General features: G+C 31.5%; 1 protein-coding gene across 1 annotated transcript; it reads left to right on the top strand.

The window, feature by feature from the left end:
* The first annotated feature begins 3,160 nt into the window (after positions 1-3,160).
* On the top strand, positions 3,161-27,489 carry LOC130899618 (uncharacterized). Its single transcript, XM_057809686.1, has 6 exons — positions 3,161-3,651; positions 16,741-17,450; positions 20,036-20,102; positions 20,286-21,007; positions 22,110-22,119; positions 24,014-27,489. Exons 1-6 carry the CDS (start codon positions 3,312-3,314, stop codon positions 24,793-24,795), a joined length of 2,631 nt encoding a protein of 876 aa, XP_057665669.1. The 5' UTR covers positions 3,161-3,311; the 3' UTR covers positions 24,796-27,489.
* Positions 27,490-27,715: the final 226 nt, after the last annotated feature.

Genomic DNA, 27,715 nt, shown 5'->3' on the forward strand with positions numbered 1-27,715 from the left:
TTTGTAATTACTCAATTTTTCAATTACTCATAATAACAAGATTAGTACCACATATAAATGCATAGAAAACATGCATAAATGAGTTAATTTGAGACGAATCAATTTTTATTATATATCTCCAAAATTTGATTTGTTTTGCAATCAAATGTAATCTAATATCTTTAAAAAATAGCACTTATTAGATCCGATATGTGATTTGTATCAGGAAAATTATCCAATTGATAAATTCGCATAATAGAAAAAAAAATCAACACCTACAAAAGTATTTAAAGTCTATTATACAATTTTTTGTTTAATTAAATCGTTTAATAATCGAATATTTGTCAAAATATCTATTGTGGAGATAACTTTTTATCTTTAGACATAAATTAATTGAAAAATGGATTTTTTAATTGATTAAATTCTTTATCATAGATATGGAGAGAATATATTTCATTTTAAGCAACTCATTTTCGAAAACTTATCTTCTAACATTAAAATTTCAGTAATTTACCTTCACCTCCAACCCCAATTGAGTAATTTTTCGCACAGTGTGGGGTTGCATTGTCGCCTCTTCGGCGGATTGGTTCACATCAAGATCCGCATTAACAGTTTGAACCAGTTTCAGCGCTTCAAAATGAATATACGACTTCGCAGTACTTCGTGGTGTTTTATTTGAAGAAAACCTAACCTAACCACTGTCTTTTGCGCTTCGGATATCGATTTACAGACAGCAATCCTTTGTTCTATATCTTCTAAATAATTCAATGCCCGTCGTCGTTGGCGACGATTTCCCTCTACCTATTTCAGTCCAACAATTCAGCGGTTATTTCATTATCAATCGAAGCATCATCTCCGTCTACTACGTCGTCATGTAAATCCTTAACTACATAAGCAAATTTGAACATCTTAGCTTCTGTGACATAAACTTTTACCAGTTGTTAATCCCGATATTCATCAGGATGGTTTTCCTTGTTGACATAAGTCAGACAAATCATCTTCTGAATTTTCTTCCAAATTGGATAGATCACTTACATCCCCAACAGTTTCAGATTTATCACCAATTGCTTTATTTGCAGCATTTTTCGCATCATTTTCATCAATTACTTTAACAGTCGCAGTCAATACTACATTCTGTAATAGAATATTCTTAAATCTTAAAGCACCCCGTATATAAAATTCATCGATTTTAACTGAAAAATGTATTACTGAGTCACAAAATAAGTGACCAAGTAGAATCCTGACCCAGTAGAATTGTGATCCAGTAGAATTTTGACCCAGAAGAATCGTAATCTAGTAGAAGCATGACCCAGTAGAATCGTGATCTAGTAGAAGCGTGACCCAGTAGAATTGTGATCCAATAGAATCGTAATCCAGTAGAATTGTGATCCAGTAGATTTGTGACCCAGTAGAATCGTGATCTAGTAGAAGCGTGACCCAGTAGAATTGTGATCCAATAGAATTGTGACCCAGTAGAATCGTGATCTAGTAGAAGCGTGACCCAGTAGAATCGACACCCAGTAGAATTGTGACCCAGTAGAATCGTGACCCAGTAAAATCGTGATCCAGTAGAATTGTCACCCAGTAGAATCGTGATCTAATAGAATCATGATCCAGTAGAAACGTGACCTAGTAGAATTGCGACCCAGGAGAATCGTGACCTTAGCAGATGGGAGTCGTGAAGATCTATCTATCTATCTATATATTAGATAACTTACTCAAAAACAGATTTATCCAGGTCGCTATCGATGAACACACCTCAGAAATTTAAGAGATCATAGCTGGTGTTCCGCGGGGATGCATTTTGTCATCTACTGTACATCAACGATTTACTCCACTGCAAACCAGATTTATATCTTCGTTGCCAATAGCCTATTAATGTTGTGATTCAAATCAACTCAGTCAGATTTTGGAAAGAGTTTGGAGTGAGGTAGTAGCAATATGATAGAGTTTGATGCAGCAAAGACCCTGAATGCTTACAAAGAACGCTGGCACTGCACCTAATGATTTGATCCTGTATGGACCATCATCTAAAATTCGCTTGTTGGGTGTTGAGGCTGGAAATCATGTGGACGATTTAGCCAAGGCAGCTTCACAAAAACTTGGAATCCTCTTCAAGACCAAAAAGCTAAATACCAACCAACTAATCCTCTACAAGAGGGAATTCGTCCATCCATTTGGAGATTGGTTCCCAAGCATAATCTGAAGATGTTCCACGCAATACAGAAGTGAACAGTTTTTTCGACTGTGTACTAAAAATCTAATAATCGAAGTAATTTACCTAATGAAAAATTCTTGCGTTTTTCACCCATTTTAACCACTCTTTTAGAAAACACACTGTAAGCTGTAGATCTTAAGCATACATCTCGAATGACTCTGTATATGTAAGAAAAGCTTCAAAAAATTTGAGCAATTAGTCCATATTTAAAAATGTGAATTTTAAATACGAGGGCGGTACCAGAAATACCTGGCCCAACAAAGAAAACAAAAATTTATTAATTTTTTAACGTAATCTCACTTCTTAATAAGTTTGATACCTCGTTAAAGTCTTTAAAGTAGCCTTCGACTATCGAGCTTATTTTTCAAGTCCGAGAGGTGTAAATCTGGTAAATTGGATGTATGTTGTAGCAACTCAAACTTTAATTAATCGATTTTGGGCATTGAATTAACATATACGTGACCTGGTGCATTGTCTTGATGAAACAACATTTTTTTCTTAGTAAAATGCGACTATTTTTGCTTGATTTCATCGCTCAAACGTTGCACTAAATTCGCATAATATTTTCATTTTCATGGAAATTACAAGTCCACTGAAAACGTTCACTATTGATGGCTGTCAATTAAATACTGAACAACGTTGCGTTCATCGTGTACTTTCTAATACAACTACCGTCATCTATAGGTCAGATCAAGTACCATACTCGTATATATGAAATAACCCGAAGTTTATTTGTAAGCTTGGTATACCCTGTATATTTTTTCGATTCGTATGATCTATAAAACAAAAAAAGAATCAACGCATTTCTCGTTTTTTTTTCTTTCGTACGTTGTTGGAATTAATCAAAGACATTTTTTATTTCAATTCCTTTAGACCAAGTACTGGCCTATTGATCCCCACTTATAATTTCTAGATAAACGTCGAATATGGGTATGGAATTAATTCTAATTCACATGTAGATTCTCCAACCAAGGCGAGGAGATATCTTTTAATTCATTTGTTACAAAAAAAAATCGTTATTTCGTGATAACAACTTAGTTTTTATTTTTTATTGAAACGTTATTAGCGCCGTAGTTATGCTTTCACTTTGAAGAGGTTATGATGTACGTTTTCAATGTCACAGAGGTTTATTTATCCATCGTTAATGGACATCGGTGCTACCGCGACGAATATCAAATCGGATATTGAAAGACAAAATAGTTCGAGTGTAGATGAGGAACGAAAAGGGTGCGATAACGTGGGGCTCGAGGTGTACAACGAGTTCGTGGGTGTCTCCAATAGAGAGTTAGTTAATTTAGAAAATGCCGCCGTTAATATTGATAATTCTAACGACGTTATTATCGGACCAGTGACTCAGTTCAATGTCAACGGCAACGTCACCATTTATCAAGGAAATGACGGACAACCTATCGGAATTAAAGATCGATCGGAAATACCGAATTCATCTTGTGAAGGTTAGTTGAACGACAACTTTCGTTTCTAAAAAAAATTTGTGTTTATACTACATATCAACTTTCCAGATACGATTTCCGTGGCGTCTGGATTTGACTAAGCAATGTTGGAAATCGATTCAAAATAAATCGAAAATGAAGAATAACATTTTTCGATATCTCGCTTCGATTTCGAGATATCGATACTTGAAGTTGGAAAAATTAGGTTAGGTTACCTAACCTAAGCTAAATAATGAAAAACAACCAAAAATGTCTCATTTTGTTATAAAAATCTGTTTTTTTTTTCAATTTCAATCTTGTAGTATGAGGGTAAATAATATAAAAATTGAATAAAAAATCTTTTGTCTATTGAATTACAAGATTCATATTGAATTTGAAGTGATAAAATATTCATTTAAAACGAAGTATTAACCGCCATCTGTTCAATAAAGCGAATTTTGAACTAACTAACTTTAAGTATCGATATCTCGAAAACGAAACGAGATATCGAGAAATTTCATTCCTCATTTTCGATTTATTTTGGCCTAATTAAGCCAAATCGCGGCCACGGAAATCGTACTCACCCCGCTTTCCATAAAATTTTCCATATTTTATCAGCAATGATTACTTAAAAGTAGAAAATTTTTGATAGAAATTTCATAATTTTATTTGTTGTCTTATTGTTTGAATCGCCGCCATGTGAGCGCTAATCTTAGTAACAAGGGTAGTGGAGAGGCAGTTCAATAACTTAAAATTACTATAATATATCAACAAAAGTATACACACAAAAATATTGAATCGCGCGAGCTAAATCTCCGGAAACAGCGTAGTTTTACTGAGATTTCGGTGTTCCGACATCCGATCGCTTCGCGATGTCGAGACAGAATGAATTTCTGCACGAATCAAAAAGCCTCGGAACAAAGATCAGGTAGAAGGTTCTTGGATTTTCCAAAAGTTAGGTATATTATTATTTGTAAACTTTTTGGACATTAAGAAAGTTACTTGGGATTTCCTGGATGAGGTATCGATGGATTTGTTGGAAAAATGAGCAGCGCGCGACGCACGCTGACAGCGGAATCAGTCGTGTAACGCACCGACGCTCCTAATGATGTATGTGGCAAATTTTATTACTAACAATAATTATCTTTGCAATTCTTGACTTTCGATTCAATAAAACGATGGATATTCTCTAACTAAATTCATTTATTGCTCATTTTCCTTAGAAGAAAATATTGATATTGTTCTTATTAACAATACATATAACACTTATACGCAACGACCTTATTTAGACATTCCAAATACATAATAAGACCCATAAACACCCAAACCCAAACCTAAACATAACATAACATAACCTAATATAACCTAACCTAACCTAAACCTACCTAAACATAACATAACCTAACCTTAAATAATCTAACATATTGAAATGAAACCTTTTTATGTTTTATTTATTATAGCTCGTGCTTGTTCCATTCGTTTCGAAGAGGGTGGCTCCATCTATTCCATCCATTAATATCTGTAATATTTTTGACGTTGACGTGAGATTTTCGTACAGCCCCCTTCGGTATAAATGAGATTTGGTGTAATTCGATTGAACAGCTTCCCTTATTATGAGCTCACGTTATTAATAGATGTCCCCATACATTAAGTTGACATTTTGATTCCAACGTGACGTCACATTATGCCAAAGAGATCGCGCGTATGCATATCTGTGTATGTGTATCGCGATTGTACATGGCCGATAAAACGTAGTTGGGCTACAACCGGATCGATCCATATCCGTACCAAATAATTAGAAACTATAATCATCAATATCTTTAGTTTAAAGGTTATGGAATTCCACTTATGGTCAATGAGTGATAATGACAGTAATCATATTTAAAAAGAAAAAAAACCATCATGTTGCGTAATACAACCAGTTTTTCTTATAAAAGTAATTAATAAACATCGAATATTAATTAGAGTTTGTTTTATTTGAACATAATAATCGAGTGTCTATATGAATATCATAAATTATATACGTCTGTTTGAAACATTGTTTTCGAAGTCTGGAAAATACCATAGCGATCATAACATGTAACGAATTTAGATTTTGGTGTTTATATGTTTAGGCGCAGTTCGAAATTTTAATGTCTGTAAAGTGTAAAGTGCGACTACCCGAAAATCGTAATAAATGCGTGGAAATATGAAGTTGATTAGAGTGAATTCGAGACACAGATACAGAAATCAATCCGGTGGTGATAGTGTTAGAAATAACGATTATACTGAATGCACTTTCAGAAATAAATCATGTAAGTTATCATAGAAAAATTCGATGTTTTACTTTCAAAAATTACACGGTTGTTCGAGTACATTTATAAGATACAAAAAAAATTCTTTATCTACAAGTTCAAAGTTTTTTTAGCGATGTTTGTTACTATTCATTATTAGTACAGGAAACGAAGAATAAAAAAAAATTAGGACGATTAGAATTTGCGAATTTTGGATATCGAAACTGTTGTTAAATTTACTTATCAACACTTTTTGCTAAACGTGATTATATTTCTGTATTGTTGGAAAACAAACTTTGATAACTTTGTTGAAAATGCCAGTAGAGACTACCTTCAAAGTACGTTGTGTTCATTATAGTCCAGTCTACAAGTTCAAAAACGTGAAAAATAGAGATAAAGGTCCTAAAAATATGAGCGATAGCGATTCGGTCTCGCAGTATTGGTAATACGAGACTTCAAACTTGTGCAAATATCGAAAAACATATTATTGTTTAAAAAATCACTCACGCCAAAATAATTGGAAGATTGTTCTCAAATTTCAGTGGAGTGTTTTTAAATGTTAGTTTTTTGTAAAAAAAAATCAGGACGTTGGTAGGTCTCGCAGTAATGGAAATACTAGACAGCAAACTTGTGCAAATATCGAAAAACATATTATTGTTTAAAAAATCACTCACGCCAAAATAATTGGAAGATTGTTCTTAAATTTCAGTGGAGTGTTTTTAAATGTTAGTTTTTTGTAAAAAAAAATCAGGACGTTGGTAGGTCTCGCAGTAATGGAAATACTAGACATCAAACTTGTGCAAATATCGAAAAACACATTATTGTTTGAAAAATCACTCACGCCTAAATAATTGGAAGATTGTTCTTAAATTTCAGTGGAGTGTTTTTAAATGTTAGTTTTTTGTAAAAAAAAATCAGGACGTTGGTAGGTCTCGCAGTAATGGAAATACTAGACATCAAACTTGTGCAAATATCGAAAAACATATTATTGTTTAAAAAATCACTCACGCCAAAATAATTGAAAGATTGTTCTTAAATTTCAGTGGAGCGTTTTTAAATGTTAGTTTTTTGTAAAAAAAAATTAGGACGTTGGTAGGTCTCGCAGTAATAGAAATACTAGACATCAAACTTGTGCAAATATCGAAAAACATATTATTGTTTAAAAAATCACTCACGCCAAAATAATTGGAAGATTGTTCTTAAATTTCAGTGGAGTGTTTTTAAATGTTAGTTTTTTGTAAAAAAAAATCAGGACGTTGGTAGGTCTCGCAGTAATGGAAATACTAGACAGCAAACTTGTGCAAATATCGAAAAACATATTATTGTTTAAAAAATCACTCACGCCAAAATAATTGGAAGATTGTTCTTAAATTTCAGTGGAGTGTTTTTAAATGTTAGTTTTTTGTAAAAAAAAATCAGGACGTTGGTAGGTCTCGCAGTAATGGAAATACTAGACATCAAACTTGTGCAAATATCGAAAAACATATTATTGTTTAAAAAATCACTCACGCCAAAATAATTGAAAGATTGTTCTTAAATTTCAGTGGAGCGTTTTTAAATGTTAGTTTTTTGTAAAAAAAAATTAGGACGTTGGTAGGTCTCGCAGTAATAGAAATACTAGACATCAAACTTGTGCAAATATCGAAAAACATATTATTGTTTAAAAAATCACTCACGCCAAAATAATTGGAAGATTGTTCTTAAATTTCAGTGGAGTGTTTTCAAATGTTAGTTTTTTGTAAAAAAAAATCAGGACGTTGGTAGGTCTCGCAGTAATGGAAATACTAGACAGCAAACTTGTGCAAATATCGAAAAACATATTATTGTTTAAAAAATCACTCACGCCAAAATAATTGGAAGATTGTTCTTAAATTTCAGTGGAGTGTTTTTAAATGTTAGTTTTTTGTAAAAAAAAATCAGGACGTTGGTAGGTCTCGCAGTAATGGAAATACTAGACATCAAACTTGTGCAAATATCGAAAAACATATTATTGTTTAAAAAATCACTCACGCCTAAATAATTGGAAGATTGTTCTTAAATTTCAGTGGAGTGTTTTTAAATGTTAGTTTTTTGTAAAAAAAAATCAGGACGTTGGTAGGTCTCGCAGTAATGGAAATACTAGACATCAAACTTGTGCAAATATCGAAAAACATATTATTGTTTAAAAAATCACTCACGCCAAAATAATTGAAAGATTGTTCTTAAATTTCAGTGGAGCGTTTTTAAATGTTAGTTTTTTGTAAAAAAAAATCAGGACGTTGGTAGGTCTCGCAGTAATGGAAATACGAGACTTCAAACTTGTGCAAATATCGAAAAACATATTATTGTTTAAAAAATCACTCACGCCAAAATAATTGAAAGATTGTTCTTAAATTTCAGTGGAGCGTTTTTAAATGTTAGTTTTTTGTAAAAAAAATCAGGACGTTGGTAGGTCTCGCAGTATTGGAAATACGAGACATCAAACTTGTGCAAATATCGAAAAACATATTATTGTTTAAAAAATCACTCACGCCAAAATAATTGGAAGATTGTTTTTAAATTTCAGTGGAGCATTTTTAAATGTTAGTTTATTGTAAAAAAAAATCAGGACGTTGGTAGGTCTCGCAGTGATGGAAATACGAGACTTCAAACTTGTGCAAATATCGAAAAACATATTATTGTTTAAAAAATCACTCACGCCTAAATAATTGGAAGATTGTTCTTAAATTTCAGTGGAGTGTTTTTAAATGTTAGTTTTTTGTAAAAAAAAATCAGGACGTTGGTAGGTCTCGCAGTAATGGAAATACTAGACATCAAACTTGTGCAAATATCGAAAAACATATTATTGTTTAAAAAATCACTCACGCCAAAATAATTGAAAGATTGTTCTTAAATTTCAGTGGAGCGTTTTTAAATGTTAGTTTTTTGTAAAAAAAAATCAGGACGTTGGTAGGTCTCGCAGTAATGGAAATACGAGACTTCAAACTTGTGCAAATATCGAAAAACATATTATTGTTTAAAAAATCACTCACGCCAAAATAATTGAAAGATTGTTCTTAAATTTCAGTGGAGCGTTTTTAAATGTTAGTTTTTTGTAAAAAAAATCAGGACGTTGGTAGGTCTCGCAGTATTGGAAATACGAGACATCAAACTTGTGCAAATATCGAAAAACATATTATTGTTTAAAAAATCACTCACGCCAAAATAATTGGAAGATTGTTTTTAAATTTCAGTGGAGCATTTTTAAATGTTAGTTTATTGTAAAAAAAAATCAGGACGTTGGTAGGTCTCGCAGTGATGGAAATACGAGACTTCAAACTTGTGCAAATATCGAGAAACATATTATTGTTTAAAAAATCACTCACGCCAAAATAATTGGAAGATTGTTCTTAAATTTCAGTGGAGAGTTTTTAAATGTTAGTTTATTGTAAAAAAAAATCAGGACGTTGGTAGGTCTCGCAGTGATGGAAATACGAGACTTCAAACTTGTGCAAATATCGAAAAACATATTATTGTTTAAAAAATCACTCACGCCAAAATAATTGGAAGATTGTTCTCAAATTTCAGTGGAGCGTTTTTAAATGTTAGTTTTTTGTAAAAAAAAATCAGGACGTTGGTACGTCTCGCAGTATTGGAAATACGAGACATCAAACTTGTGCAAATATCGAAAAACATATTATTGTTTAAAAAATCACTCACGCCAAAATAATTGAAAGATTGTTCTTAAATTTCAGTGGAGGGTTTTTAAATGTTAGTTTTTTGTAAAAAAAAATCAGGACGTTGGTAGGTCTCGCAGTAATGGAAATACGAGACTTCAAACTTGTGCAAATATCGAAAAACATATTATTGTTTAAAAAATCACTCACGCCAAAATAATTGAAAGATTGTTCTTAAATTTCAGTGGAGCGTTTTTAAATGTTAGTTTTTTGTAAAAAAAATCAGGACGTTGGTAGGTCTCGCAGTATTGGAAATACGAGACATCAAACTTGTGCAAATATCGAAAAACATATTATTGTTTAAAAAATCACTCACGCCAAAATAATTGGAAGATTGTTTTTAAATTTCAGTGGAGCATTTTTAAATGTTAGTTTATTGTAAAAAAAAATCAGGACGTTGGTAGGTCTCGCAGTGATGGAAATACGAGACTTCAAACTTGTGCAAATATCGAGAAACATATTATTGTTTAAAAAATCACTCACGCCAAAATAATTGGAAGATTGTTCTTAAATTTCAGTGGAGAGTTTTTAAATGTTAGTTTTTTGTAAAAAAAAATCAGGACGTTGGTAGGTCTCGCAGTAATGGAAATACGAGACTTCAAACTTGTGCAAATATCGAAAAACATATTATTGTTTAAAAAATCACTCACGCCAAAATAATTGGAAGATTGTTCTTAAATTTCAGTGGAGCATTTTTAAATGTTAGTTTATTGTAAAAAAAAATCAGGACGTTGGTAGGTCTCGCAGTGATGGAAATACGAGACTTCAAACTTGTGCAAATATCGAAAAACATATTATTGTTTAAAAAATCACTCACGCCAAAATAATTGGAAGATTGTTCTCAAATTTCAGTGGAGCGTTTTTAAATGTTAGTTTTTTGTAAAAACAAATCAGGACGTTGGTAGGTCTCGCAGTAATGGAAATACGAGACTTCAAACTTGTGCAAATATCGAAAAACATATTATTGTTTAAAAAATCACTCACGCCAAAATAATTGAAAGATTGTTCTTAAATTTCAGTGGAGCGTTTTTAAATGTTAGTTTTCTGTAAAAAAAAATCAGGACGTTGGTAGGTCTCGCAGTGATGGAAATACGAGACTTCAAACTTGTGCAAATATCGAAAAACATATTATTGTTTAAAAAATCACTCACGCCAAAATAATTGGAAGATTGTTCTTAAATTTCAGTGGAGAGTTTTTAAATGTTATTTTATTGTAAAAAAAAATCAGGACGTTGGTAGGTCTCGCAGTGATGGAAATACGAGACTTCAAACTTGTGCAAATATCGAAAAACATATTATTGTTTAAAAAATCACTCACGCCAAAATAATTGGAAGATTGTTCTTAAATTTCAGTGGAGCGTTTTTAAATGTTAGTTTTTTGTAAAAAAAAATCAGGACGTTGGTAGGTCTCGCAGTATTGGAAATACGAGACATCAAACTTGTGCAAATATCGAAAAACATATTATTGTTTAAAAAATCACTCACGCCAAAATAATTGGAAGATTGTTTTTAAATTTCAGTGGAGCATTTTTAAATGTTAGTTTATTGTAAAAAAAAATCAGGACGTTGGTAGGTCTCGCAGTGATGGAAATACGAGACTTCAAACTTGTGCAAATATCGAAAAACATATTATTGTTTAAAAAATCACTCACGCCAAAATAATTGGAAGATTGTTCTTAAATTTCAGTGGAGAGTTTTTAAATGTTAGTTTTTTGTAAAAAAAAATCAGGACGTTGGTAGGTCTCGCAGTAATGGAAATACTAGACATCAAACTTGTGCAAATATCGAAAAACATATTATTGTTTAAAAAATCACTCACGCCAAAATAATTGAAAGATTGTTCTTAAATTTCAGTGGAGCGTTTTTAAATGTTAGTTTTTTGTAAAAAAAAATCAGGACGTTGGTAGGTCTCGCAGTAATAGAAATACTAGACATCAAACTTGTGCAAATATCGAAAAACATATTATTGTTTAAAAAATCACTCACGCCAAAATAATTGGAAGATTGTTCTTAAATTTCAGTGGAGTGTTTTTAAATGTTAGTTTTTTGTAAAAAAAAATCAGGACGTTGGTAGGTCTCGCAGTAATGGAAATACTAGACAGCAAACTTGTGCAAATATCGAAAAACATATTATTGTTTAAAAAATCACTCACGCCTAAATAATTGGAAGATTGTTCTTAAATTTCAGTGGAGTGTTTTTAAATGTTAGTTTTTTGTAAAAAAAAATCAGGACGTTGGTAGGTCTCGCAGTAATGGAAATACTAGACATCAAACTTGTGCAAATATCGAAAAACATATTATTGTTTAAAAAATCACTCACGCCAAAATAATTGAAAGATTGTTCTTAAATTTCAGTGGAGCGTTTTTAAATGTTAGTTTTTTGTAAAAAAAAATCAGGACGTTGGTAGGTCTCGCAGTAATGGAAATACGAGACTTCAAACTTGTGCAAATATCGAAAAACATATTATTGTTTAAAAAATCACTCACGCCAAAATAATTGAAAGATTGTTCTTAAATTTCAGTGGAGCGTTTTTAAATGTTAGTTTTTTGTAAAAAAAATCAGGACGTTGGTAGGTCTGGCAGTATTGGAAATACGAGACATCAAACTTGTGCAAATATCGAAAAACATATTATTGTTTAAAAAATCACTCACGCCAAAATAATTGGAAGATTGTTTTTAAATTTCAGTGGAGCATTTTTAAATGTTAGTTTATTGTAAAAAAAAATCAGGACGTTGGTAGGTCTCGCAGTGATGGAAATACGAGACTTCAAACTTGTGCAAATATCGAAAAACATATTATTGTTTAAAAAATCACTCACGCCAAAATAATTGGAAGATTGTTCTTAAATTTCAGTGGAGAGTTTTTAAATGTTAGTTTTTTGTAAAAAAAAATCAGGACGTTGGTAGGTCTCGCAGTAATGGAAATACGAGACTTCAAACTTGTGCAAATATCGAAAAACATATTATTGTTTAAAAAATCACTCACGCCAAAATAATTGGAAGATTGTTCTTAAATTTCAGTGGAGCATTTTTAAATGTTAGTTTATTGTAAAAAAAAATCAGGACGTTGGTAGGTCTCGCAGTGATGGAAATACGAGACTTCAAACTTGTGCAAATATCGAAAAACATATTATTGTTTAAAAAATCACTCACGCCAAAATAATTGGAAGATTGTTCTTAAATTTCAGTGGAGCGTTTTTAAATGTTAGTTTTTTGTAAAAAAAAATCAGGACGTTGGTAGGTCTCGCAGTATTGGAAATACGAGACATCAAACTTGTGCAAATATCGAAAAACATATTATTGTTTAAAAAATCACTCACGCCAAAATAATTGGAAGATTGTTTTTAAATTTCAGTGGAGCATTTTTAAATGTTAGTTTATTGTAAAAAAAAATCAGGACGTTGGTAGGTCTCGCAGTGATGGAAATACGAGACTTCAAACTTGTGCAAATATCGAAAAACATATTATTGTTTAAAAAATCACTCACGCCAAAATAATTGGAAGATTGTTCTTAAATTTCAGTGGAGCGTTTTTAAATGTTAGTTTTTTGTAAAAAAAAATCAGGACGTTGGTAGGTCTCGCAGTGATGGAAATACGAGGCTTCAAACTTGTGCAAATATCGAAAAACATATTATTGTTTAAAAAATCACTCACGCCAAAATAATTGGAAGATTGTTCTTAAATTTCAGTGGAGAGTTTTTAAATGTTAGTTTATTGTAAAAAAAAATCAGGACGTTGGTAGGTCTCGCAGTGATGGAAATACGAGACTTCAAACTTGTGCAAATATCGAAAAACATATTATTGTTTAAAAAATCACTCACGCCAAAATAATTGGAAGATTGTTCTTAAATTTCAGTGGAGCGTTTTTAAATGTTAGTTTTTTGTAAAAAAAAATCAGGACGTTGGTAGGTCTCGCAGTATTGGAAATACGAGACATCAAACTTGTGCAAATATCGAAAAACATATTATTGTTTAAAAAATCACTCACGCCAAAATAATTGGAAGATTGTTTTTAAATTTCAGTGGAGCATTTTTAAATGTTAGTTTATTGTAAAAAAAAATCAGGACGTTGGTAGGTCTCGCAGTGATGGAAATACGAGACTTCAAACTTGTGCAAATATCGAAAAACATATTATTGTTTAAAAAATCACTCACGCCAAAATAATTGGAAGATTGTTCTTAAATTTCAGTGGAGAGTTTTTAAATGTTAGTTTTTTGTAAAAAAAAATCAGGACGTTGGTAGGTCTCGCAGTAATGGAAATACGAGACTTCAAACTTGTGCAAATATCGAAAAACATATTATTGTTTAAAAAACCACTCACGCCAAAATAATTGGAAGATTGTTCTTAAATTTCAGTGGAGCATTTTTAAATGTTAGTTTATTGTAAAAAAAAATCAGGACGTTGGTAGGTCTCGCAGTGATGGAAATACGAGACTTCAAACTTGTGCAAATATCGAAAAACATATTATTGTTTAAAAAATCACTCACGCCAAAATAATTGGAAGATTGTTCTTAAATTTCAGTGGAGCATTTTTAAATGTTAGTTTATTGTAAAAAAAAATCAGGACGTTGGTAGGTCTCGCAGTAATGGAAATACGAGACCTCAAACTTGTGCAAATATCGAAAAACATATTATTGTTTAAAAAATCACTCACGAGACTTTAATCTTGTTGAAATATTATTCTTTCTTAAAAAATCACTCAATGCAAAAAATTTGTCGCTTCTGTGGCCCTAGTAGGAAGGGGACTAAAAAATTAGACCCATCCATTTCAAATCGTCCATTCATAATTTGGGAAGTTTCGTATCCTAGTTATTGCGATTGCAGGGTGTTTCAAAATAGTAGAACATAAAAATTCTATCTAGATATTCGATATAATATCTGTATTTTCAATAATATTGAATTCTAAACATATCAAAAACAACGACATGTGATATTTTCGTTAGTATCTTATCTATAATTATTTTTTATTGTTTCCTGTACAGTGGAAAGATAACAATTTTTATTTATATCATATTAGTTTGAATAAACAATTTAGATTTAGTACAATACAAGTCTGATCTCGTAGTTACTATATTTTTTAGAAAAAAAAATAATATATATACAATACGTTTTTATAAACTTGACGCGTTTGTTCACAAACAATAATTCTAATCAAATTTTACTTTCAATCAACCTATCGACTCGAAATCTAATCGTTTTAGTATGTGAATTGGTCAAAAATTAATCCCTACACCTGCCTTTTGAACAAGGTAGTTACTAATGACATTTAAATTCGTTAACAAAACTCCAAACTGTCAAGTGTTTGGGATGCGCTTTCCCAAAAACCGACGCCATGACCTCGGCTACAGATAGAACGGTCTTTGCCTTCTTTAAACCCGGTCCTCCCTCTTTAGTCCATCGTTTTGATTGTTTTTTTTTTAATCGAATGCAAAGTGATGGATACAAGCCCCATTCATAGTTATAAACAGGACAAAAACTATTGGATATTGCACTGCACAACGTAAATCTGTTTCTCAATAAAAACAAATTCTAATTGAGTAAAATCGGGTAATTTAAAGATTGAAGGGTGTTTCTAAATTCATGTGACAAAATTCAGGAGGTGATTGATTAATATGGGAAATTCCTCTAAAAAAATTTTCGCAGCCCGCCCCTTTTCGAGATATCAGCCTTAAAAGGTGGTGACTAAAATTAGAAATCTGACAAACTGTCAGTCCTCGTGGACTCATCATCTCCACTGTTTACCAAACTGTTTACCAATGAAAATGCTGGAATTAATTTAGCAAGTCATTTTAAATATATTAGAATGCTTAAAAAAAGAAAATATTCAGCAATATGATAATTCAATCATGATAATAATTGCTGAATTAACTAGAGTGAATGAATTTTTAATTTATCGAGTAATTAGGAAAGGGGTTGCTGTGGAAAGCTACTCAAGATCTTGTAGGACAAAAACAGATGGCAATAACCGGTATTTGCCTCAGATAAAAGACTATTGAAGTTCTAATAGACACATAATTTATTTAGAAGAAACATGATTTGACAGTTTATGGTTTTTTCTTTGAAATTTCATTTTCCAGAAGAAAAAAAAACGAATGGGGTATCAACAGGGCTCAGTTGACGTCTGATATCCTGTTTAAACCAAACGTACTTACATTTTACTCGTCTTTCAATAATAAATTGATAAAATGAGTTATCCACGCCTACGGGGTGGATCAAACAAAATTTTTAAGGATTTTAATAATCCGCAATTTCAAATTTTCATAATCAAATTCACTTTATTTTAGTTAAGAAAGATTCGTTTCAAAATAACAATCATCTGAGCATCTAAATTATGTCATAATATTTTATTTCGTTAACACGTATCGCAAGAAGAATTTATTGTTTAGAGGGTTGCTTGCGTGTTGAATAATCGATGTCTAAAAGTTGAATAATAACAATAGAATAAGTTGAAATAACCGTGATCAATCCTAAAATGGTACGTCTGTTGATTTTGGATAATTTCGAAGCCGTTAAATGCGGCACATAAAATTCCGCTTTCGTTATCAAGTAATTCAGTTCATCTTTTTGAGTCGATGTCAGAAATTTATTTCTGAGACAGTTCAATGCCACGTCGACAATTTTCTGACTCTCAGTTGTGATAGAATCCGAACTGAATATTATAATTAAACAATAACCCTGAAAGAAAAAAGATGTTTAAACGGCAAGAAAGAAAAATATGAATTTTACTTTTTTATTATAATGGGGAACCTTCTCTGACTGATAAGGAATCAATGGATAGTTTTTTTATGCTTTTCATATTGTTTGAGAATAAAAACAATTCGAAAAATCGGATTTTCCACCCTCATTTGGATATAAATTTGCTGTCTTCAGTTTAAAATGATCAAATTCGAGTTTAATTGGGGTTTGTGCTTCGTGGGAAACTATTTGACCAACAATTTTCATTTTTAATTATAATTTTATTCAAAATTCGCTTTCCCGAGTTTCAAATTTTTGATTTTCTGAGTTTAATTTCTTAAAGTTAGAAACTTGGAATTTTATAATTTTCTCGAAAATAGATGGGATGAGGGAATTTTGTTTTGTACGAGCAATCACTTGATTTATTCAAAAAATTCATTCAACGTTTGTTGTTTATGTTGTTATAGACCAATCACCGAGACCTCAAAAAGAAGAACAAGACGGTAGTTTTTCGTCGAAAAGAAAATTTCCTTTAAAATATTATTTGGGAACGATCCTCCTTCTCTTCGTAATATCCGGAATCACTGCGATTCTCGTATTTCAATTAAGAAAAAATACTCAAGAAGAACCAAACGAATGGTCGGTTACAGATAGTATTTCATTAGGAGATCATCGATTAATTTCTAAGAAAGATTGGGGCGGTCGACCGGCTAGGAAGACAACCCCCATGCCCACCCCCGTTAATCTCGTAATTATCAAACACACCGCTAGCACCGTTTGCGATAATTACGAAGCGTGCGTCAAAAAATTAGTAACCATACAAACGGACGATATGTCCAATCGAAATTATTCGGATATTTATTTCAATTTCGCGGTTGGCGGGGACGGTAACGTGTACGTCGGAAGGGGCTGGAACGCGAAACCTGCTTCTGGATATAACAACATCGATTTGGTGATAATAGGAAACTTCGGATTGGATCCGTTCACTCCGGTAATGATAAGCGCCACCAAAGCGTTATTAGTATACGGTTTAGAAAAAAATATGTTAACGGAAAATTACAGACTGATAAATCATAATCAAACGAAGCCAACGTTGAGTCCTGGTGTAAACGTGATTGTAGAAGTGAGAAAATGGCCGCATTACGACGGAAGGAATTATATAGGCCAACCGTTGCCGGTAAGAATTTGGCTACTGTCTCTATAATTAACGCTTACTAACAACTAATTGCTGTAAATATATATAAGCTTAAACTAACATCTGCTCATTTAATATGAATCTGTTTTTCATTTCTATCTATTAGATCGTTAATTAACCTCGTCTACTATTTACCTCTGAAACAATTTCGAAAATTTATTCTGCATTTCTTCAAAGGAGACAACAACTACTTACCTGGATAAGCCTCGACGAATATTGAATTATATTTCTACTAAATCGATCTTTTTGTCCCCAACGGCTCGCAATTGCAAAGAAATGTTTGTAACGACTAGTTTCGACGTGATTACGTCTCATCGGAGTGGTTTAACAGTTTTAGCTCGACTTGATTTTAGATCTCTTTTGAGAAAACCTAAAATCAAGACGATTCACATAAACATACATAAAAGGTCTAAGAAATAAGAAATTAAAGGTTTCCGTCGTCTGGATTATGAACAAAAGAATAGGTTAGAATTTTGAAAATTCACGACGTTTCAGCACTCACTTTGGAGCTATTATCAAGAGAGGGGTGTAGGTAGGGTGTTAATTAGTTAATTAGTTAATTGGTAAGAAGTGATCCGATTCCGTGGTCTCAATCAACTTATTCTTTGGAATTCCACCGAGGAAATGGAAAGCCATCTAGAAGACCGTGGATACTAACACAATCGTTGTTGGTTAGTAAGTTCAAGACCAGCAGTCATTGTATTAGTATCTAAATATCTAAACCTTTCGTTAATTGGTATTAAATAAAGGTGGAGATATATTTTATCTATTAAAATTCTATTTATCTTTCTATTCATACCACGAAAGCCATACCCATTATTATTATCAACAATTATTTTAATAATATGTATCTATGTAACGTACACACTTCAAATTAATACGTATCAAAATTATAACTAAAATATTGGAATAAAAACAAGAAATTTCAAAAACATTGCAAAAAAAACGGTTCCGTTGAGTGGATCTTATCAGCGTTACGTTTATGTGTGTATATACACTTTGTACTCGATGTTTAACTACTTTAAACGATAAAATAAATTCCGTACATTTATTTAAAAAAAGAAATTATTTCAAACATCTAGCGTAATAAAATATTTTCAACCCTATCTTGTTGTTTTGGGGTACCAGGAGTCATCGTAAGAAGCTCCAACCCCAGCAGAACATCAGCCTGAAGCAAACAACAATGTATGAGATCCACCAGGTCCACCAAGAGCTAAACTTAATTATAGAAACAGAAGAAAATTTAAAAATCTGTGGAAGATACAACATGCAACGTCTATAAAACAGCTGTTAAAACAAGAAAAAGTCAGAAGTATATGAAAGGACTGAGGATTCGTGAAGATTCACAGACTTCAAGATCATTTTTAGTTATACTAAGTTGGCTGTGATAAACAACAAAATGGAGGACACTTCCATAAAAATAGAATTGAGAATGAGCTGCAAAGAAAACTAATAATTCCTTTGGAGGAATATATTAGGGAGCTGTGTATGGATACTAAAAATCCAAAAGGGTGTATTCAATAAGAACGCAAAATTTGAATTGCGCACCATGTTTGACAGCCATAATGTCACATGATTATGACGTGACAGATCACAATTTGACCGTTAGTAGTTAGTGAACACCGTAAATTAACGAGTATTATCAAATATAAACACATAAGCTCGTAGAGGTTATTCAGAACAAACTTCAAAAAGACCTCAGACGTCAATTCGCCCTTGGGGACAAGAATTAAACATTCCAAAAGGTACTCTTCTCATTAAAGATCTATCTACAAAATCCAACTGACTCACCAACTGTTCCAGTAGACCATGAACAGCGAACAGAATTTACTAATTGGATTATTGAGTAACCTGTTGATTTTGCAGTAACAGTTCTATAATAATACAGTTTATTTTGCCTCATTGAAGGGCTATGACGACATATGGTTTTATCAGGACGGTACCACGTGTCATACCGTTCGTGCATCATCAACGATAGTTTCGACATTATTACGTCTCATCAGAGTGGTTTAACAGTTTGACTTGATTATAGATTTCGAGTTGATTTGTTGCCTTTTGATTGCGTGTCTCGCCATATTAAACAGTATCCGGCTTTTGTTAGGCTTTTTACGTTTTGTAAACGATGGTACCCGATAGTAGACTACGAAAGTCTACTATTCACCTTTGAAACAATTTCGAAAATGTATTCTGTATATCTTCAAAAGAGACAACAATTACTTTCCTGGCTAAGCCACGACGAATATTGAATTACATCTCCTCTGAAAAGCGTCATGTAAATCGATATTTTTGTCCCCAACGGCTCGCAATTGCAAAGAAATGTTTGTATCGACTAGTTTCGACGTTATTACCTCTCATCAGAGTGGTTTAACAGTTTGACTTGATTTTAGATTTCGAGTTGACTTTTGTTGCCTTTTGAATGCTTGTCTCGCCATATTAAACAGTATCCGGCTTTTGTTAGGCTTTTTACGTTTTGTAAACGATCGTACCCGATCGCAAACGACGAAAGTCGACTACTAATTACCGCTTCTGCGCTCTAATAATTTATCGATTGAAAAGCACACGTGTAGTACGTTGCGTGGTGTGTCATAAAGTACGTTGAATCGTCAGTTTTTGTATTTAGCGATAATAATTTTGGTAAGTATTGTTTGTAATGTACTGCGACCTATTAAAACTCTAACTACGATCGATCCGATCCGAACATGATCCGGGTTAGTTTCCGAATATTCTGAGCGGATTAACTCATAGTTTTCGAACAAAACGTATTTTTTTTACCTATTCGTATCGATATGTTTTCTGTTAATTATAATTTTTTTGCAGGTTTCAACTACACCTACGACGTTGAATACTCGAATTACGTAAAAGAGAAGTTGTTGGAATTCAAGTTGAATTTGAAAAAATACGGTATTTCGTGGATAAGTTGTGTATTAGTGACGGTTTTTCTCATAATGACTGTATTGGAACAAGTAAATACCGAATCCGATCAGAACAACAGTTATTCAAACAACAACGAATCTTTTTGCGATTGTCCGGTGGAAGTTTTCTCTAGATCTGATTGGGGAGGTGTGAATCCGACTGCTACAAAATCGCGCCAAAAACCTATACAGTACGTTATTATAAAACATACCGAACTTTATTTTTGCGAGAACGAATCGAAATGTAAATATATGACGAAGAACATTCAAAAAAGGGATATGGCGAAAAATTTCAGTGACATTTCTTATAATTTTCTCGTAGGTGGGGACGGAAACGTTTACGTAGGAAGGGGGTTTAGTAAATTAGGTGAAAATTTGAGTTTATCTATCGATATAGCTCTTCATGGAAATTTCTTTTTCGATCAATATTACGAATGTATGATCGCTGCTACTAAACTAATTATAGATTACGGTTTAGCTACCAATCAGATCTCGAAAAATTATTCTTTGTTAAGTCATAATCAAACTCTAAAAGGTACGGATAGTCCTGGGAGGAATGTGTTTAAAGAAATTGCTACTTGGCAAGATTATCATTATGATCGAAATACGTATTTTCATCAGAATTTTTAACGCAAATAATTATTTTGTAAATATATGCATAAATAAGTTTAATTGTGTTTTATTAAAACATAAATTATTACAAGCAAATTATTTCTACTTAAAATACAAGGCGAATCTATTCAGAAGTAATGATTAGATGTCGTGAAGCCCGCACTTTGATTATCTTTTACGGGGACAACCTGTACAATCTAAAGATAGCAATTGTGTTTTAATACTTCCTGTAAGTATTTTTAATAAATAATTACTATTTATGATGATTCTCTTCAAAATGTTACTAAAAATCTATATATCTCTTAAACCATAAATTTTATCGATGTTATTTATAACAAATACTAATTTTTTGTTAAAAAATACATTGAAATATTCATTTTTGGTATATTTAGAATATACAGTTTGTCCCTGTAAAATTTATGGATTGTTAACCATTGGGCATGAACCTGGTTTACAGATAGTTTTCGAATGTATAATTTAGAAAATATACTTGAATGTTAAGTTCTGAATTCGCAACTTTAAAAACCTATAATTCAGTAACGAGCATTATTTTCATGTAATCTACTCACTGGCGAATTTTTTACATCAAATCTCGTACCACCCTGTTTATAGATTTATAATAAAGTAAAGCTCAACATTTATAATAAGTACAAAATTTGATTTTCGAAATACGTGAAATAATTTATTTTATTTTACCTTCTATCCTATTGGAACCGAATATTAGGTTCCAAGTTTTCCCTATTATTGGTATTCGAAAAAATAGGATTAAACCAGGAATTAAATCGGGCACTTCTGATTTTCTAGATTTTCAGAAGTTTTCGATTATTAAATAACACTAACAACAAATTTACTGGCACGAGTTTTCGAAATTTTGGAACGCGAATAACTCGAAAACTAGGAGGAATTCGAAAAAAACAACCCGAATAAAAAATGTAGAGCACTAAATTTTCTACAAAAAAGGTATGTGGTAATTTTTTCGTTCGAACTACTATTTTTGAGTAAATCTTCCTCAACGCCGAAAGCTCGAGCATCCACTCGCAATTTACAAATAAATGATTGTTTCGTATTAGTACAGGTAAAATGGGATTAAACCCGAAATTAAATTATGATTTTCTAGATTCATAAAGGTATTAGGTTACTGAATAAACCTAATAAAATTAAGTTCACTGGTTTTCAAAATTTTGGAACTTGTAATTTTTAAACGCGAATAACTCGAAAACTAGGAGGAATTCGAAAAAAACAGCCCAAATAAAAAATGTAGAGCACTAAATTTTCTACAAAAAAGGTATGTGATAATTTTTTCGTTGGAACTACTATTTCTGAGTAAATCTCCCTCAAGGCTGAAAGCCGGAGTATCCGCTCGCAATTTACGCTTCAGGCGCTGCTCTAACTGCTTTGTATTTCAACACTCGCTATATAAACAAGTAAATTCACGAGAGATTATCGCTGTTGTGTTTTGTCTGAATCCAGTAGGGGTTTTCCCAAGCCCAATAGCAATCAGTACTATCAAAAAGTTTGTATTTGAATTTCCTTTATGAAAATCATCTTCTGAAAGTTCGTGATTAATAAATTTCTAAAATCCAGGCGTCGATATAAAATTACGAAATAGATATTCGACTTAATCAAAATTACTATAGTACTGAAAACGAAATGACAAACTTCCCTGTGGATCCTACGTGTGCAAATAATTTTTTTCATGGTCAAAAGTACGACGTTGAGGTTTTTTCCAATTTTTTCTAAACACGGTAAGTTTTATCGTGAAAATAGGATAAACAAAAGTTGTAGATAATGTAATTATCTACAAAAATCATTCAAACATTTTCTTCGCACGACTAGTCGTTTTTGAGATATCGTGATTTTAACATTTGGAAAATTAATATTCTGTATAGGGTGTCCCACGATGAGTTAAAACTATCTGTATATAGCAAAATACTTATAGTAAAATCATGAAAATTTCTACCTTTGGGTTTTCGGATACGATCTTTTTAACTAAAATATTTTCAAAGATGGCCGACTTCCGGTTCTTCAGGAAGTCGACTATAACTTTGTTATTTTAAATAGAACACCCTATATATTGATATATTTTTTAAATTAACTTAAAATTTTAGTATACTTTTGTCTGAAAACTTTTTCTGAAAAATGCATACTTTTCGAGTTATTAACTTTTTTGTAAAAAATTTGACGGTTGCAGAGCCTTTTAAATCATTTTTTTACGAAGATACCCTAAAGGATATAAAAATGGTTTCTATTTGGTTACTTTTAGCAAGGTCAGATGTATTGGAATCTATGTTAAAAAATTTTTGATTGCATACAGGGTGCGTATAAAAAGTGTTCAAAGTTTAACTTCAGAAATATCAAATTTCTTCAATTTTTTAAATTTAACCACCCGGTTTTTTCTATTTTAATGTATTCAGGGGTGAAAAATAAGGAAAATAAATGTATATTTTTCTATAGCTAAACCTTACCGTTATCCAGATATTAAATGTTTTCTGTAAATTTTTAGATATGCAGGTGTAGTCTAAATTGATATTTATGAAGTTAAACTTTGAATACTTTTTATACATACCCTGTATAAAATGAAAAATTATTCAATATAGATTCAAATACGTCTGACCTTGCTAAATGCAACCGAACAGAAACCATTTTCATATTTTTAATGGTGTCATCGTGAAAAAATAATTTATAAGAGTTTGCAACTGCCAAATTTTTTACAAAAAAATTAACAACTCGAAAAGTATGCATTTTTTTGAAAAAAGTTTTCAGACAAAAATATACTAAAATTTTACGCAGATTTCAAAAATGTATTAATATATAGGGTGTTCCATTGAAAATAACAAAGTTACAGTCGATTTAAAGTAGATCGTATCCGAAAACGCAAACGTAGAAATTTTCATGATTTAACTATTGAGTATTTTGTCATATATACAGATAATTTTAATTCGTCGTGGGACACCCGGCATACCCAAAATATAAATTAGGAAACTTTTATTATTTTTAACGTTATTTTTATTCACTTTTCAGGATGCATCCTCAAACTCTATAAAGTCTACATAAAATTCTACCCGGACGTCAAAAAAATTTTGTCGAGACTTTTAATGTCGACTATATTAACAAGCTGCGCCCTGTGTTTATACCTCGGAGTAGTTTCGGAGAATAAAATCCAACGCAAACTTCCTTACGACACTAGTATATACAAAAAACTAGGAAATTATTCGATTTATTACATCGATCAATGGGGCGAAGAAAACGGAATTGAATTTGACGTAAATCCGCTTCCCGTGGGACTGGTAATAATCGGCGATACGCAAACCAAAACCTGCGACAACTTCGACGACTGTTCGAAGATATTAAAATCGTATCAACAATACGAAATAATCAGTTTAGGTTATAAAAATATTTGTGAAAATTTTTTAATATCCACCGATGGGACTATTTACGTCGGTAGAGGATGGGACGTGAGAAACTGTTATGATCGATTGAGCATAGAAATAAGTTTCATAGGAAATTTTAATAAGCACAAAATGTCGAAAGATATGATCACAAGTTTATTATTGTTATTAAATCAAGGACAGAAATTGTATAAATTACCAAATGATTACATAATTATCGCTTTGAATCAAACTATAGATACTTCAAGTCCTGGTATACACGTGTACGAAGTTATTAAAAACATGTGCCATTTTAGTAATATTAATTTGAAATCAAGATTTAGTTATTATTTTTTTTCGTTTATATACGATGTAACTAAATTTTTTAATAACATTTTTAGTACCACTATTTGTTTGCAAACATTTTCTTTATAATAAATAATATTATTAGTTATATTCGTCGTTCCTGTATTCAATCAGTGGCGGACTAAGCCCGTCAGACGCTTTGAAGATTTAAAAATGTAGTTCAGTACAGTCATTCAAGCTTAAAATCCACCGAAACTTTCATCGATCTTCTTGAAAATTTGGAATTAAGTTCATCTTACCCTCTTCTTCAAACCTGACTTAATCGCAAAGTATTCTTTTTATTTTTAAGGGGTGAAAATCACCCCTTACCCCAATAAATTGAAAACTAATGAATTAAAGCTATAATTGGTTCAAAAATACTAAATGTTGATTGTTTTGTATCGTAACTTCAATATTTTGATATTTTACAGCTCACTTTTAATATTTTTAATAATGCAACCACCAAATAAATACTCCAAACAGATCAAAATTTAGACGTTTCTTGATTTTCCAGCATTATCTCTAGAAAGTATTCGGTTTTTTAATAATAACTCGGCTTCCATTTAAGATTTTTGCATTGATCTATACATCATTTTGTAGGGAATTTCATAAGCTACAAAACCATGATAGTTGCAACCCTTTTCTTCTGAGAATTTTGATGTTAAAGGGTAAAAAAGACTCTCCCTCAGCATTGAAATCAATTCTTTAAACGCTTATATCTCGTTTAATTTTCAAGCTACATAAGTTTTAAAAAATGCAAAATGTTCAGTAAAATAAAAGCTAGATTTTAGTTACAAAAAAATGTTTTCGTTGATCCAATAGTTTTTGAGATATTTTAAAAAAATAACGAATCGAAATAATTTTTTCAAAATATACGTATTGCAAACCATTCAAACTTTTGGAACTTGTTGTTAGGGCTTAAACAAAGATAATTTTACATGGGCTACGATTAATTTTAATTTTGCCGTGCATAGTGTCAAATTTATCGACATTTTTTTTTCAAATTCGAGTTGTTGATAGAAGCAGTGTTGATATATGAGAGTGATCGCCATTTTTAACCCAAACTCGGCTGATTTAGCATTTATTCTGATGATAACGCTCATAAAATCGTAATTTTTATCCTCAAACACTTTTCAAGAGGTCAGTAGTATTTTTAACTGGAAAAATAATACGAAAATTATTTATTTTGTATCGTAGTTTAGGTTAAACATGGCGGCCACTGTAAATACTTATGCCATCTATTAACTAGTATACGAACTTTAAGATTAGATTATTAACTACTAAAATACAGTTACCTACAAAAAATTATTTGTTTTCAACGTATTTATATACGAAGTGGGCGGCATCTATTGATTTTCTTTCAAACTTCAATAGAGGTGAACAATAAAGTTAAAATACGGACTATTTTTTTGTTTTATAAACAATAGAAAATGTTAATTGAAATTTCTTCGTCCCGTACTTACATAAACAAATGCATTTCCAATGGTTAACTGCATTATTCAGATTAATTGTGATCTAATGAGGGTGAGAAGTTAAACCTGACGTCTGTAGACACCAATTTAATGGTTTTAATACAGATACGTATTCTTTATAATATCGAATTTGTAACCGAAAATGAAAGTTGAAACTCAAACTACGATTTTAATGTGAAAATTTATTTCTAAATAAATAATCGGTGATTTACTAAGCCCTAAGAACATTTTTTTATTGTGAACGTGCAGTGGATTTGTAAACTTTGAATTTTACAAGGGGTGTTTGGAAAGTAATATACAAAAAGGCGAGTGGAGAAGTTTTTGGTAATCACATGCTGTAAATCGAGTATTTACGAGATTCTAAGGCATGGTAATTTGTTAAGACTCGATTTTTTTGGAAAATTTTTGTTTCTTCGTTTAAAGGTATTTTTTTTTTTCAAATCTTTCCTTGTTGCTAATCGACACCAAAATTTTTGTTATTTTAGGAACCAGATTATGTTATTGTTAAGTTACTTTTCCGCAATTAAGAAAATAAGTTGATAATTTACGTTTTACATAAAAAAATTGCATCCAACTTTTAGTTAATATTGCAGTATGTTTGTTAAGGTATTTGGTGTTAACAAAATGTGATCAAACGAGATTTTTAATCACTAACGACCCGTTTTAATGTCGGCTAGTGTATATTGCATAGAACTCGATAATTTTTTCCAATAACTTCTCAACTCTATTCCTAATTTCGACAATAACTGTATTATAGTATATTTCTAATGAAATCGTTAAATTATTTAGTGTTTCTAAAAAGTTGTATTTGACTTTTTGTTCTTAGCACACAAACACATCTAGGAAATTACACAAATAGAGAAAATCTTACCAAAATCACTAAAAACACATAAAAAAACTAAACATCATCAAACACCCTTACAAATTAAATTGTTTACAGCTATAGAAGCCAAATTCAGTGCCTTCTAGTGACACGTGTTTTTCGCCAATATTTAGATAGATCACGACAATGTTATTTATTTTAAACAAATTAACTACCAATTTGACAACCTTCACAAAAAAGAAGGGAGTTTAATCGTTGTAAATGAGTCATCACAAAAATATTTCACACTAGGCCTCGTGTTAGCTAAATCCGGCACTGAACGTCAGTGTAATTACAGTAGTAAATAATGTTCTAACCTCAAATTCGGATTATATGTAGTATCATAGAAATATCTCAACCCCAGCCCAAAATAAATTAATAAATACCACTTTTCGTATTTGTAATTACGATTTATTAAAGAAATATTGAATAAAATATAATATTAATAAATATTTAGAATTTAGTTTGAACTAATGACATCTCAATGGCTAACTCATTCTTCCTTGAATTTCCCATTATAATAAGGAATATATTCTACAATTACTCTCCAATCTGTAGCATAACATAATGTAGCACCAGCCGTAGCCCCAAAAGCTAAAGCAGTTCCAGTCCTACGAAGAGACATATTACATAATTAAAAAAATTTGTAACAAAATATAAAATTATACCATTTAGT

This window comes from Diorhabda carinulata, chromosome 11 (assembly GCF_026250575.1).
Source record: "Diorhabda carinulata isolate Delta chromosome 11, icDioCari1.1, whole genome shotgun sequence".
In the NCBI taxonomy this organism is placed as follows: domain Eukaryota; kingdom Metazoa; phylum Arthropoda; class Insecta; order Coleoptera; family Chrysomelidae; genus Diorhabda; species Diorhabda carinulata.

Coding starts and splice junctions, on each gene's coding strand:
- LOC130899618 (XM_057809686.1), top strand. CDS start 3,312: ATGTCACAGAGGTTTATTTATCCATCGTTAATGGACATCGGTGCTACC. Junction 17,451..20,035: donor ATATAGGCCAACCGTTGCCG/GTAAGAATTTGG, acceptor GCACACGTGTAG/TACGTTGCGTGGTGTGTCAT. Junction 20,103..20,285: donor ATTTAGCGATAATAATTTTG/GTAAGTATTGTT, acceptor ATTTTTTTGCAG/GTTTCAACTACACCTACGAC.